The following is a 15493-nucleotide window of genomic DNA, read 5'->3' on the forward strand; positions in this document are numbered from 1 at the left end:
ACAGTAGGCTCCTGGAGGGTCTAGAAAGCTATTATGGTAGCAGTGCAGGAGATAAGAAATTCTAAATTAATGAACCTGTGCAATAAAGGAAGTTAAAAGATTAGACCACTTTTTTACAGGAAGTGTTTAGGAAGCTGTAAAGTCACTTGTAGGTCTTTCCAATACTTCAAAATTACTCCCGTTCTAAAATTAAAAACCTGTTCATTACTCTTAAGCAGCACAGAACACTGCTGCCCTGGTCTGCCTCCTACTTAGTCACATATGTGCAAATTCAGCACAGCTCCCAGTGCTTTGCTCTTGTACTGTAGACATGTGATGCCAAATGCATTTTGTGAGCTGAACAGAAGCACACATAAGTATGGTGGCTGTAGTGGATAAAGGAACAGAACAGAGTGGAAAAAAAAAGGTAGCAAATAATAGAAAATAACGAGAACAAGAAAGAAGACTGACAAAGAAGAGATAGAAAGAGGTACATGGTAAATTGTATATACACTGCTCAAAAAAATAAAGGGATTACGTAAACAACACAATGTAACTCCAAGTCAATCACACTTCTGTAAAATCAAACTGTCCAGGAAGCAACACTAAGTGACAATCAATTTCACATGCTGTTGTGCAAATGGGATAGACAACAGGTGGAAATTATAGGCAATTAGCAAGACACCCCCAATAAAGGAATGGTTCTGCAGGTGGTGACCACAGACCACTTCTCAGTTCCTATGCTTCCTAGCTGATGTTTTGGTCACTTTTGAATGCTGGCGGTGCTTTCACTCTAGTGGTACCATGAGACGGAGTCTACAACCCACACAAGTGGCTCAGGTAGTGCAGCTCATCCAGGATGGCACCTCAATGCGAGCTGTGCCAAGAAGGTTTGCTGTGTCTGTCAGTGTAGTGTCCAGAGCATGGAGGCGCTAACAGGAGACAGGCCAGTACATCAGGAGACATGGAGGAGGCCGCAGGAGGGCAACAACCCAGCAGCAGGACCGCTACCTCCGCCTTTGTGCAAGGAGGAACAGGAGGAGCACTGCCAGAGCCCTGCAAAATGACCTCTAGCAGGCCACAAATGTGCATGTGTCTACTCAAACAGTCAGAAACAGACTCCATGAGGGCCCGACGTCCACAGGTGGGGGTTGTGCTTACAGCCCAACACCATGCAGGATGTTTGGCGTTTGCCAGAGAACACCAAGATTGGCAAATTCGCCACTGGCGCCCTGTGCTCTTCACAGATGAAAGCAGGTTCACACTGAGCACATGTGACAGACGTGACAGAGTCTGGAGACGCCGTGGAGAACGTTCTGCTGCCTGCAACATCCTCCAGCATGACGATTTGGCAGTAGGTCAGTAATGGTGTGGGGTGGCATTTCTTTGGTGGGCTGCACAGACCTCCATGTGCTCGCCAGAGGTAGCCTGACTGCCATCAGGTACCGAGATGAGATCCTCAGACCCCTTGTGAGACCATATCCTGGTGCGGTTGGCCCTGGGTTCCTCCTAATGCAAGACAATGCTAGACCTCGTGTGGCTGGAGTGTGTCAGCAGTTCCTGCAAGACGAAGGCATTGATGCTATGGACTGGCCCGCCCGTTCCCCAGACCTGAATCCAATTGAGCACATCTGGGACATCATGTCTCGCTCCATCCACCAACGTCACACTGCACCACAGACTGTCCAGAAGTTGGCAGATGCTTTAGTCCAGGTCTGGGAGGAGATCCCTCAGGAGACCATCCGCCACCTCATCAGGAGCATGCACAGGCATTGTAGTGAGGTCATACAGGTATGTGGAGGCCACATTACACACTACTGAGCCTCATTTTGACTTGTTTTAAGGACATTACATCAAAGTTGGATAAGCCCATAGTGTGTTTTTCCACTTTAATTTTGAGTGTGACTCCAAATCCAGACCTCCATGGGTTGAAAAATTTGATTTCCATTTTTTAATTTTTGTGTGATTTTGTTGTCAGCACATTCGACTATGTAAAGAACAAAGTATTTCAGAAGAATATTAAGAGTATTTCAGAAGAATACAATTATGCTGCAGGGAAGGTAACCAGATGCTTATTTTATTAATTTAGAAATTTGCAAAAATGAATATAAGTGTGCGTATCTGTGTAACAGTGTACACTATATATATATATATATATATATATATATATATATATATATATATATATATATATATATATATATATATATATATATATATATATATATATATATATATAAATAAAATATATGAAAAAAAGACCCTGAGGGGTCGAAACGTCGAAACAGAGGATTTACACTTTGATGTAACTTTTTTTGCACCAATAAACCCACTTTGGAAAAGTCCTTCTGAGTGCTCCAATTTATCTTTTGGTATATATTTGGACGACGGATGCACCAAAGGCAGGATATATCTGTATTCTATTCAGGGGTGAGTGCCTAAATTATTACTGTTATATATATATATATATAAAATATACATGCACACACAGCAGAGCTTGGGGTGAGATACTGGATTGAGCTCATCAAGACTTATTAAACAGGGTGAACACAGGCAAACTCTAGCCAAGCACACCTACCATTGACATAATGGCGCTAACGGCAGAGGAAGAAACCACCATGCCTGACTGATTAAAAGCTGGGGTGGTGTTGTACTCGTAATTTGAAGGTGTTTATTCATTAAAGAAACACTATGAACACAAAGTTTTAGATTGTATAGATGACTACACCAAGGGGTCTTCACTAGCTGTGTACAATACATCGTGTGAGGTCAAATACAGACTGTTACAGCTGGAAAGCATGTCGCCATGAGTACGTAACAAAGCCATAAGGAGTTAAAGCGTTACACACACACACACACACAGACATACTGACACACACAGACATACTGACACACACAGACATACTAACCCACACAGACATACTAACCCACACAGACATACTGTGTGTGTATATGTCTGTATGTCAGAGTGTGTGTGTGTATGTGTCTGTTTCAGTATTTCTGTCAGTGTATGTGTCTTTGTGTGTATGTATCTATGGATCAGTATGTCTAAATGTGTGTCAATATGTTTGCCAGTATATATTTGTGTGTCAGTATGTATCTGCAAATGTTTTAATATGTCTGTCTGTGTGTGTATGTGTCTGTCAGTGTGATTGGGGGTTGGGCGTAATGTGGGGGTGGGGGGTGGCGCAGGGACAGGGCCCGGGGGGCCCAAGAAAATACTTTGCCCAGGGTCCTATTCATATTATAGACGGCCCTGAGTGAGTCTGCGTACCTTCAGTTAAAGGGACACTATAGTCACCTGAACAACTACAGCTTAATGTAGTTGTTCAGGTATTATCTATAGCTCCCTGCAGGCAATCTAATGTAAACACTGTATTTTCAGAGAAAATACAGTGTTTACATTAATTGATAGGAATACCTCCAGTGGCCGTCACTCAGACGGCCACTAGAGGGACTTCCTATCACGCAGGGCCCTAAAAAGGCCCTGTACACGTCAGACGAATTAAAATACGTCTGACGTGTTCAGGAGAGAGAAGGCACTGTGTGCGCGCCTTCTCTCTTCAGCCTGTCAGCGGAGGAGGGGGGCGGGCAAAGACCACGAGCTGAGCTGTCATTCAGCTCAGCTCGCGGGCGCGCACACCGCGCGCATGCGCGGTAGTGAGCTCAGCACTTCAGAGGGCGGCACAAATGCCGCCCTCTGAAGTATGTGCAAATGTGCCGCGAAGCCGCGCATGCGCACAAGGGAGCAATGATGCTTCCAAATGGAAGTGTCTGATTGCTCCCTGCTCACGCCCGCCTATTTCGTCATTTTGACGAAATAGGGGGCGCGGCTTCACGAGGCTCCCGGCGCTGGAACGAGGTGAGTAAAATCTCCTCCCTGGAGAGTCCCTTAAATTTGGTAACTATATACGGTTAGCCTCAGAGAGCCCATATGTAACCTTTAACTGCACAAAGATCACACAATACAGTCTGACATATCATTATTTTAGTGTTAAGTTTAGCTAGTGAATTAATATCAGAAAACAGGGCACGCTCTATTTGCTAGACTTCCTGGTTAATGAAAAGGGATGAGTCAGCTGTGTCTAGATCTGGCATATTAGCACAGTCTGTTCTGTGTGTGTTTCATTGCAAATAAAGAACTGTCAAATTATCTCCAAGGGGAAATAGTGCTAAATTGTGGTTTTAATAACAGTAGAAAACATCCAAAACTCTTCCTTGAAATGCACAGAAATTAGATTATCCTACTTTTATTTAAAAAGGGGAAGGATCTACAGATAGATAGAAACTTGTATATCTGGGGACTTATACCCCACAGCATTTGCAGTCCACTCCAATACGGATCTTGATCTGGCCTCCTACCTCTCACCGATCATCTGCCAGACTCCTCTCTATGGTAAGTAAATTTGCAGTCCACATTCACACACAAAAAAATCTCACATGCACAATAATTTAACTTTGAAGACTGTGTGAACATTACTTTTGTAATGATCATGATCCAACTAATTGATCAAAAAGGCAGCATACACTTTATTAGTTACAGCTTGGAGAAGGAAATGACCAGCACAGCTACCGTTTACAAACTCTCTGTGGGGTCTATGTTGAACATGTGCCCCATGTTTTAACTCTCCAAAGAGGAAATAGAGAGAGAGAGTATTCTCTAGTATGCACAACACAAAATAGATACCGATAACCCAGAACTAAGTGTTTTAGGCAGTCTTCTAAAAGTATCAATTTCTTTACAAATTATTGCCACAATAAGTACCATGCCTTTGCAGTAATGCAAACTCCTTATGGTGCTTAAAGGGACTTTATAGCCACAAGAACCACTACAGCTTAACCCCTTAAGACCGCAGGGCGTACTATTACGTCCTTTTTAAAGCGGCTCTAAACGTCGCAGGACGTAATAGTATGCCCTCTGTTTTTTTTTACTTACCTGGTCGCCGGCGATCCCACGCCGGCGATCGCGGTTGGGGGGACTCCCAGGGAGCCCCCCGCGGCACGTCTGCCCTCTTCAGCCCCCCCCGGGCCATGTGAGAGTGAGGTCCTTGCGAGGACCTCACAATCATATGGCCGGGATTGCTGCCTGGTGCAATGCCAGCAGGGGGACTAAAAAAATAAATATATACTTAGATCATATATATATGATCTAAGTATATATATATACACATATACACACATACACATACACTGTCTAGGTGTATTTTAATAATATATATATATATATATATTAATATCAAATTACACGTAGACTGATACTGATTAAATATATATATAATTATTGTTATATATATATTTATATATAATATAAAAAAATGTAAATACGTAAAAAATAAAATAAAAAAATAATTAAAAATAAAATATTACAAAATATATAGATGTATTTTATTTTGTTCTAACTGTATTGTGATATTAATATATATATATATTTATATCAAAATACACGTAGAACGAAATAATATATATATCTATATACATAAATATATACGTATATATCACTATATATATATACCTATATATAAATAAAAATATTAAAAAAATTATATATATATATATATATATATATATATATATATATATATATACGTATATATACACATATGTATATATATATACATATATTAATTCTACACATATATTTATGTAATAATTTTACATAGTTAGGTATCCTAATTAATTACAATTAGCGGGACCTGCCTGACAACCCATGCCGAAAGTATAGGGAATTTAATTTGCTAGCACTATATTTAACCCTATAACTTTTCAAGACACCATAAAACCTGTACATGGGGGGTACTGTTCTACTCGGGAGACTTTGCTGAACACAAATATTAGTGTTTCAAAACAGTAAAATTTATTACAACGATGATATCGCCAGTAAAAGTGACGTATTTTGCATTTTTCACGCACAAACAGCACTTACACGGACGATATTATTGCTGCAATACTTTTTACTGTTTTGAAACACAAATATTTGTGTTCAGCGAAGTCTCCCGAGTACAACAGTACCCCTCAGTACAGGTGTTATGGTGTTTTCAAAAATGACAGCGTCAAATATAAGGCTTGTGTTTCATTTTTTTCCACATTAAAATTCGCCAGGTTGCTTACGTTGCCTTTATGACCCTATGGTAGCCCAAGAATGAAAATGACCCCTATAATCGCATACTATTTGCAATAGTAGACAACCCAAGGTATTGCAAATGGGGTATGTCCAGTCTTTTTTAGTAGCCACTTAGTCACAAACACTGGCCAAAATTGGCGTTTTTTGCATTTTTCACACACAAACAAATACTAACGCTAACTTTGGCCAGTGTTTGTGACCAAATGGCTACTAAAAAAGACTGGACATACCCCATTTGCAATACCTTGGGTTGTCTACTATTGCAAATGGTATGCCATTATGGGTGTAAATTTATTTCCTGGGCTACTATACAGTCTCAAAGGCAACGTAACCAATCTGGCGAATTTCAATTTCAAATGTAACACGCTATATTTGACCCTGTAGCTTCCCAAAACACCATAAAACCTGTACATAGGGGATACTGTTTTACACGTGAGACTTTGCTGAATACAAATATGTGTATTTTATTGCAGTAAAAGCAAACAGTATTATGACATTGACAGTTAAAATGTCATGTAGAACTAAAAAAATTAAAAAAAATCTTATTTTCTCCCATTTTTTTCATATTAAATTATGTTTCATAGCTAAATATTTGATATTAAATGAAAGCCCTGTTTCCCCTTGAATAAAATGATATATAATAAGGGGGGGTGCATTTAATATGAAAGAGGTGAATTACGGTTGGACAGACATATAGCGCAAATGCCAGGTTTTGTTTACATTTTGTATCGTTCACAACTTGTACATTTGGCTGCGGTCTTAAGGGGTTAATGTAGTGGCTGTGTTATCTATAGCATGGCTCTGCAGCCTTAGCACTGTAAAGGCAGTGTTTACATTTTTGGCTAGTTACATCTCTAGTGGCACAGACGGCCAGTAGAGGTGCTTCCTGTGTCAATCCTGCACAGTTTGCAGCACTGCTGTTCAGTGTCTCCACGATCTGCATGGAGGCGTTGAATGTTCCACAGAGAGATGCATTGATTCTATGAGGAGATGCTGATTGGCGCAGTCCTGTATTTTGCTGCTCATGTACAATAGCCTCCCAATGTATTCCTATGGAAAAGCATTGTATGAGATCATAAAAATGAAGGAGGCAGGAACTGGCGGGGTCAGCCACTACTAAAATAACCTTTAATCTCTAGAGAAGGGGGGGGGGGGGAGGGGGCAGGGACCTAACCCTACATTTCAAAACTATAGTGTCAGGAATACAGTGTTCCTTGAAACTAACTCTTTAAAGGAGCACTGTAGGGTCAAGAACACAAACATGTATTCCTGTCCCTATAGGGTTAAAACCACCATCTATCCACCCTAGTCCCCTCATTCCTTCCTAAATATAGCAAATCTTACTTCTATTCAAGTCTGCAGCTGCATGCTTTGTGCCCGTTTCCTTTAGACCTGCCCACTGCCTGCTAACATCAGCAGAAGTGGTAGTCTGATCCAATCACAATGCTACCCTATAGGATTGGCTGAGACTGACAAAGAGGCAAATCAAGGGCAGAGCCAGCACAATTCGAACACAGCCCTGGCCAATCAGCATCGCCTCATAGAGATGAATTGAATCATTGAATCTCTATGAGGAAAGTTCAGTGTCTGCATGCAGAGGGAGGAGACACTGAATGTTTGGATGCATTTTAGGCAGCCATGACCCAGGAAGGATCTCTAACAGCCATCCAAGGAGTGGCCAGTGAAGTTATCACTAGGCTGTAATGTAAACACTGCATTTTCTCTGAAAAGAAAGTGTTTACAGCAAAAAGCCTTAAGGTAATAATTCTACTCACCAGAACAAATTCAATAAGCTGTAGTTGTTCTGGTGACTATAGTGTCCCTTTAAACTAACACATTTAAAATTGTTTAGGTGTTTTCTAGCTTAAAGATGAGGAAAGTAACAAAGTTATAAAAAAATTGTAATGGACATTGAGATTTCAAAATGACATCCAATTCAGTTCCTGGTTCTTTCCATCTCAACACAGTGACATGATTAGCATAAAGTGTTTCACAAATCTAAATATTTTCTATAATGCCCATCAGCAATGGTTGGATATTACAGTGAGAATGAGCTATACAAAAAATCCAAACATTGCATTATTCTTAATGTTACAGAGGAGTGTGATCCGATATAGATTGCACATCCAGTATCAATCCACACTGTGTTTCAACTGAACATATCTTATCTAACTCTTAAAAAACAAATAGCACCAGTTAGTATGACTTATGGCAACAGGAGCGGTGTTTGTATACCAAACTGAACATGCCTCAAAATATGCATATCCACTCAAGTATAAAATTAATTTACAAAGGTGGTAATGCTCTCGTACAGCAGGAGAGAAAAATACAACCAAAAAAATAATTAAACAAAAACTCCCCTCAATTACAAGGTTACTTTATTATATCCTGACAACAGATTGGGGCTCACAGCCTCCAACCACGGGGGAGACTGTCTCTACAATATAAGAGTTTCATGTGTATCACATATTCCAACATTCTTAAAACATGTCCTCCGGACCCACAAATGGTCAGAAGGTCATTGAATTTTCTAATTGAATCTGTGGCTCATTCAGGTCATCAGTAATACAATGCATTATGTTGTATATGTTATTTTTAAGCTTCGTTTAGTGCATTGAGGGAATCACTATGTTTATGGAATAACTCTCCTGGGGAAAAAAATGTTTTTGTTTGTACTACTGAGGTTTATTAAACAGTAGACCGTAATCTGTACACACACGCACAAAAAGCTTTGCTATTTTAGCCTGGTTTTTACAATTCTGTTTTCAGTTCACCATAATTCTTAGTTCAGTAAATAAATTCATATTGTTTTCAGGGTGAATATAACAGTCATTTCATCAGTAAAATATATGTGAAATAATGGCAAAATAAAAACAAACAATAAATCAAGTTTCAATTAAATTTTAAGTCACACTATAGTCACCAGAACAACTACAGCTTATTGTATTTGTTCTGGTGAGTAGAATCGATCCCTTCAGGCTTTCTGTAGTAAACCCGGTCTTTTCAGAGAAAACGCAGTATTTATATTAATAGCCTACGTATACCTCCAGTGGCCACTCCTCAGAAGGCAACTAGAGGTGCTTCCTGGGCCAGAGCTGCACACTGTGCAGTACTGCCATTTAGTGTCTCCACCTTCTGCATGCAGGCACTGAACTTTCCTCATTGATTCAATGCATCTCTATGAGGAGATGCTGATTGGCCAGGGCTGTGTTTGACATGTGCTGGCTCTGCTCCTGATCTGCCTCCTTGACAGTCTCAGCCAATACTACGGGGAAGCATTGTGATCGTCTCAGACCACCACTTCTGATGATGCCAGCAGGCAGATCAGTGGCAGCAGCTGCAGACTTGAATACAAGTACGATTTTACTATATTTAGGGAGGAAAAGGAGGCTAGGTGGTGGTTTTAACACTATAGGATTAGAAAAAGGTTTGTGTTCCTGACCCTATAATGTTCCTTTAAAAAGATTTAACAAATCCTTGAAAATGTCTTTTAATAAGTGGTATTATAAGAGTTGTCCCTATATTAATAACATTTATAACAATCATTTTATGACACTAATATTATTAGAACCAACTTTGGAAATCAGATGTTACATTAAAGAAATCGTTAATTTCAGTCATTTGTCTAAATGGATAAAGGACCCGACTAAGAATCAGTGTAAAATATTTTTTATAAAATGTAAAAATTCCCACTACCATCCAGAAATTTTGAGGCTAAAACCCTTTTTACAGTGCTGCGGAATTTGTTGACGCTTTACAATTAATAATATTAATAAAGCACCAGATCACATAAAGTATTCACTACTGATACTTCCTATGATTACATCTGTTCATGGATTATACTAAACACAAGATGAAACCAGCCTGATGTGTACTGGTAGAAGCTGCACGGAAATACAATTCCTATGATGACTGAGTTCACATTGCACATGTGGGCATCATTCCACTACACATCCATGGAGGCTTGTTAGAGATACTATGTAATGCATCATATAAATGGCTGTATTCATAGAATTACCGGTATGTACATAATTTATCTTACAACCATAAAAATCAGACATAAAAAAATTAATGTGTGCAATCTTTGGGGGGGCGTGTGGGGGAATGCTGTTCTTGTCCTTTTAAACTGCAAGTGATATTTTCTTCATATCAAGTTTAATTACTTTAATTCACACCATGGGTGTGAAATATGCAACCTTTCTAGTAGTATTTAGGAGATGCAACAGTTTGTAACTCCTTGAATATCGTGCACACATATTGCTACAAGAATCAACATCACAATCTGCATGTCAATGAATTAGGACTTATCAGTAGTGCACACATTGAGCGAGGCTTGGCACAAAAAAAACAACTATATTTATAGAAGTTCTTGCTTTTCAGACCTTGGATTGCTTAGTCCTCCTGGTGTTTAAGTGGCTGTCAGGGCAATAGACTCAGAACTCACCAGACTGTATCAAAACAATAGCTGCCATAGCTACGTTTTATACCGCTCTTGGATACCAGGTATAAACAGACCAAGAGTTGCAAAGAATGCATTGATTCGTAGGTCATAAAAAGTGAAAGCCATTTCAAAGTGAATGCGCAGACATGGCATGATATGATTTGAATGAAATATACTGTTGCGTTTAAAAGTTACAGGAGTGGTACAGGAGAAATTAACTTGTGTGAAGAGAAATTCACACAAGTTAATTATAAAGGCGCAGTGAGGAGTGTTCATGAACTAAAACTGTAATCCAACTGTACATCAGGATACAACAAAGATATACAATTCAATCTGACCAGCAATATGCCCTGCTGTGTTATATAAATATTACACCTTCAATAATAATAATTTATTGCTTTTTCTTTTTTTAAATAATTGTAACATTGTCTTTTCTAAAATACATGGGTCTTTGTAACATTACTAATGTCAACCTGTAATTACACCCTCCAAGCTGACCTACACTGTTGTAAGGGTTTGGGCAGCTGGGAGACCTGTAATATTAAATATTGGTAGAACCATAAATTATACGACTTGTCACATTGCATTTTTTTTTTTTAGGGTGGGGGATGGAGGATAGTGGGTGTGAACAGCATTGCTGTAAAGTGCATAATTGCTGTGCTGAAAAGAGTCTCTGGATATGTATCATCAAAATGTTGGAAACCATATATTCATTATATATAAAACAGCTTTTCATCTTTTGCAAATGACCCTTGTTCCGCCTCAGACAGGGTGAAACAAGAAAATAAAATCACGTTAGTTATCAGTTACATGAATGCTCACCCCACAATAGATGTCATCATTAAAGATCTGTGGAGGCAGAGGATTGCCTTGAGTGGGCAACTTGTCCTTTGGAATGTTTTTGTACATCCACTGTCTCTGTTCCTCTAACATAGTAATATCCACTTCTTCAAACTCTATCTTGTTGGCTTCCAAAAACTGCAGCACATCTTGCTGACTTTTCTTTATCTGTAAAAGACATGGAATGGACATGTTGCGTTATTTGGAAGGTTTGCAAACCAAGAAGTCTTACAATAAATTAGTTACCAATTAATGTAGGGTAAATTTGTCTTACAATGCAAGGTACAGATTTGTACAGCAAGCTACAGCGATTATGGTGCCTGGAATGAGCATTTAATAACCAGTTCTAGATCGGGGGCCGTTGCTAAAGAAACAATGTACATTGCGTTATACCATAACCTAAGAATGAGTAAGTTCCCATTTAACAGTTTGCCACCGTGGTGATCCAGTAATGTGCTTCTGGTTTCTGCAGAGTTACAGAAGCTGAAAGCGGTGGCAGTGTACATTCTTTGGCTGAGAGTGGTCAGTTGACACTCTCTGCAACTGACATTCTATGCAAGGAAAGATGCACAGAATTTACACTAGCCTGCACATTACTGAAGTAGTCAGGGTGCTTGGAGTAATCCTTTAACTATGTGTCCTTACAGTATACAAATATGTGACGTGTCCATGAATTGTGTGTGTGTGATGTTGGAGTTTGTTTGTGGGGAAGACTAAATGTTAGGTGTATGAGAGTGTGGTGGCAGAACATTGCGTGTGTGTATATGGTGGGGAGTTTGAGTGGCTTTGTGTGGTGGTTCTTTGTGCCCCCTCATATTTAAATTTTTACACATATTATACCTGGTGCTCCAGTGCGGGACATTTTGGGCGTGATTCCTGGTGGGTCGGTGGGACGCCTTGTGGTTTGCACTACAGATTCAGATCACTTTACCTCTTATGGTCTGGGCGCTCAGTCAATGACTGAGTGTTCGCTGCAGCGGTCCACCATTGAAAAGTGTCAGGACCTCAAAGGAGCTCTTAAAGTGATCTGCATCCGATAGAGGTGCAGACCACAATGCTCCTTCAATGTGCACAGGGTTCCCCCTCAAGTCAAAGCTGGCACTTTGGATGCAGACAGGCGTCCACCAAGCAGGGCCGCCATCAGAAGTTTTTGGGCCCCTAACAAGGTCAAGGTCTGGGCGCCCAGGTGCTCGCCTCCAAATCCCGCCCACAGGACATCGGGCGCCCCCTGCCCTGCCATGACAGGCAAAACGGCAGGAAGCTCAGCTGCCCGACAGGGGAAAGTGAGTGTTTGCTATAATTCCATGGAATGCATGCTGTATTATTATATCTGGGCTGTGTGCTCCCTAATGGCACGAGGATTATGATATAGTCAATGTGGGGGACATTGCTTGCTCTCTGTACTTTAGACACACACACACACACCTTAATGTAGCTGTTCTGGTGAGTATAATAGCTACCTTCAGGCATTTCAAGGCAGTGTTTACATTGCCTCTAGGGACACCTCCAAGTGGCCACTCCTTAGATGGCCACTGGAAGGGCTTCCTGGCTCAGGGCTGCACAGTAAGCAGCCCTGCTGTTCAGCATCCCCACGCTCTGCATGGAGACGCTGAATTTTCCTCATAGAGGAGATCCTGGAGGAGATCCTGATTAGAGATCCTGATTAGCCAAAACGGCATTTAGCCCCGACCCATGCAGATTGTAGCCAATCCAATGCTTTATCGGCCATTTCAATTATGTCACAAAGGGGGCAGAGCCAGCGCCGGTGGACCCGCGCGGTGCTGGAGTTAAGGTGAGTTTTAAAAACTTTTATTTGCTAGGGGGGTGGGGGGAATACATGTTTGTGCTCCTGACCCTATAGTGATCCTTTAAGCAAGTTTTTGTAGCATTAAATAACAGAGAAAAATTACATATTTCTATAAAACATTCTAGACTGACTTGTCTTTCAAAGAACTCCCATTCCAGGATTTATAATGTTCCGTTCCATTAAATCTGTATATTGTGAGCTTTAAAATGTATAAATGGAAGTAATTCACTTCTCTTTATCATGAAACCAGGCATCTCGTCCTTGGTACCCTGTGAATTGTGTTTAAAAGCCCTGTCTTTGCCCTTGACTTCATAGGAAGATAAATGAAAGTGTTTATTTTTCCTATTAATTTTCAATGTGTACCCAGGTAAATCTTTTAAAGGAAAACTCAAAGCACCATAACTGCTACAGGATGTTGTGATGGTTATTGTGGTTGGAGTGTTCCTTTTAAAACACACATTTTTAAAAGTAAACTGAGCCTCCCTGGAAAAAGGTGAACACAGGTTATAGATGACTTTCAGTGCTGTAAGTGACCACCTTTCAGCCAAGTGGGCTACATGGCTATCTGTGAGTTAAACTGTCTGTGCTTGTTTGCCTGTTTGGGGCAATGTATTACATACCATTGATTGTGTAGAACTGGTTGTGTATACCTATATAATAATGGGTTCGAATCTACCCCTCAAGGCCCCCAATGGTGTAGATTATGGCACTATTACACGGCTGCAGCACTGACAGGGTTCCCATTGGGTGACCCTAAATGCTTGGGCCACATGATGGACCGCATCAGCGCGTGGGTCCCAGTGCTACTGCACCGGTGGCAGTTCCGCTGCTACACGTGGGGCCGAGCCGCCGGGCCCGTGACAACCATCATGGTTGTCACCCCCTGATGGCGGCCCTGCCACCAAGCCCCTGTCTGAGCATTTGCCCCAGGCTGTTGCCTAATGGGAAATCTGGTTGGTATGTATAAGAAGAAGTGTTTTCTGAAATGGGTTCAAATATAGAAAAGGGGCGGGGTTACCAATTAAATTAGCCTGCTGGTTTCTATGGCAATTGCAAACTTTTAGTACTTTAGACAACTTTTAAGAACACAACAGTCTTTATACATAACTCAAGGTTTCTGTTTCTCCACCTCTACATACAATTCTAAATTCAGAAAAGTGCAGGGCTTATTGCTACTAGTGACAGGAAACCAAGATGGATGTGCTCAGTTACAAACTAAAGCTAAATACAGCAGAGTAACTATATTTAATTCTATTTTCAGACCTCAAAAACACATATTTATTAACTATAGGGGATAAGCAAGCAATATTTATGGTTCCCCCATTACAGGGTCACAACCCATTAGAATTGGCAAAGCTGGTTCACAAATTTAAGCTGTGCTATAAAAAGGTTAATAAAAGTAGTTTTAGAAATATCTAACAAACATCACTGAGCACACCTTGTTTTGGGAGGCACAAAAAAAAAATGATGAATCAACTTAAAACTAACCATGTGTTAAACATGGATTTAACCACATTACACTAGGATTTAAGTCTGGACTCTGACAAACGAAATGTCTCATTTGGTTTTACCTTGTTACTCATAGCTGACTAAATGGCTGCTATACATTTATTTTTAAAACTATAACAATTTACATGCTGACACATCTAAAAACAACTATGTCACCACGGCAAATTGTGCAAATACAACAGACATGAAAACACTAATTATGCAGTTTTACAACATTTACAGTAAGCACAACACACTAAAAGTATTTGCATAAAATACATAAAGGAACAGAATAACAAAACTGCCTACAACTAGGAGTCCCACACAAATATAATAATAAAATAATTACTGGCATTTATAAATCTTAATGAAATACTAATTTTGACGGTTGTAATTTCACAGAAATTCCATCCCAGTCAAGAATTATACAGAGACAAAGTAATGACTACTTTGTTTCTGTATTTCTCCTCCACGTGACTTTGTTAGACTCAGGTTGGAGTCTAAGATTCAATCACGACAGCCGTTACCAGTGACTGCTACAGGGGATTGGCTGTCTGTAGGGGATCCTACGGTCTTGAAAAATCCTCTTTAGACCTCAATTCTTTGCAGCAGTGATGTCAGAGCAGACCGAAAAAAATGGCTGCACCCGCAAGGGGCAAGTTCAGGTAAGTAAGTCTCATCCTCATCTGACCCCACACCAGGCACCAAAACCCCAGCAGCGATGTCACCATGGTGGGGTCTCCAGACAATGATGCTTTAAAATCGGACACATTTTCTCATATGTTGCTTTTTTACACCACTGCCCCCCACCCCCCCA

At 40.3% G+C, this 15493-nt stretch overlaps 1 protein-coding gene across 1 annotated transcript in view; it reads right to left on the reverse strand.

Moving 5' to 3' along the window:
• Positions 1-15493, reverse strand: part of SH3BGRL2 (SH3 domain binding glutamate rich protein like 2) — a 42875-nt gene that overhangs the window by 16632 nt on the left and 10750 nt on the right. Inside the window, exon 2 of the mRNA XM_063441142.1 lies at positions 11364-11549. Within this exon, the coding sequence (XP_063297212.1) occupies positions 11364-11549 (186 nt within the window). The remainder of the gene's footprint in view (positions 1-11363; positions 11550-15493) is intronic.

This window comes from Pelobates fuscus, chromosome 2, assembly GCF_036172605.1.
Source record: "Pelobates fuscus isolate aPelFus1 chromosome 2, aPelFus1.pri, whole genome shotgun sequence".
Taxonomy (NCBI): Eukaryota; Metazoa; Chordata; class Amphibia; order Anura; family Pelobatidae; genus Pelobates; species Pelobates fuscus.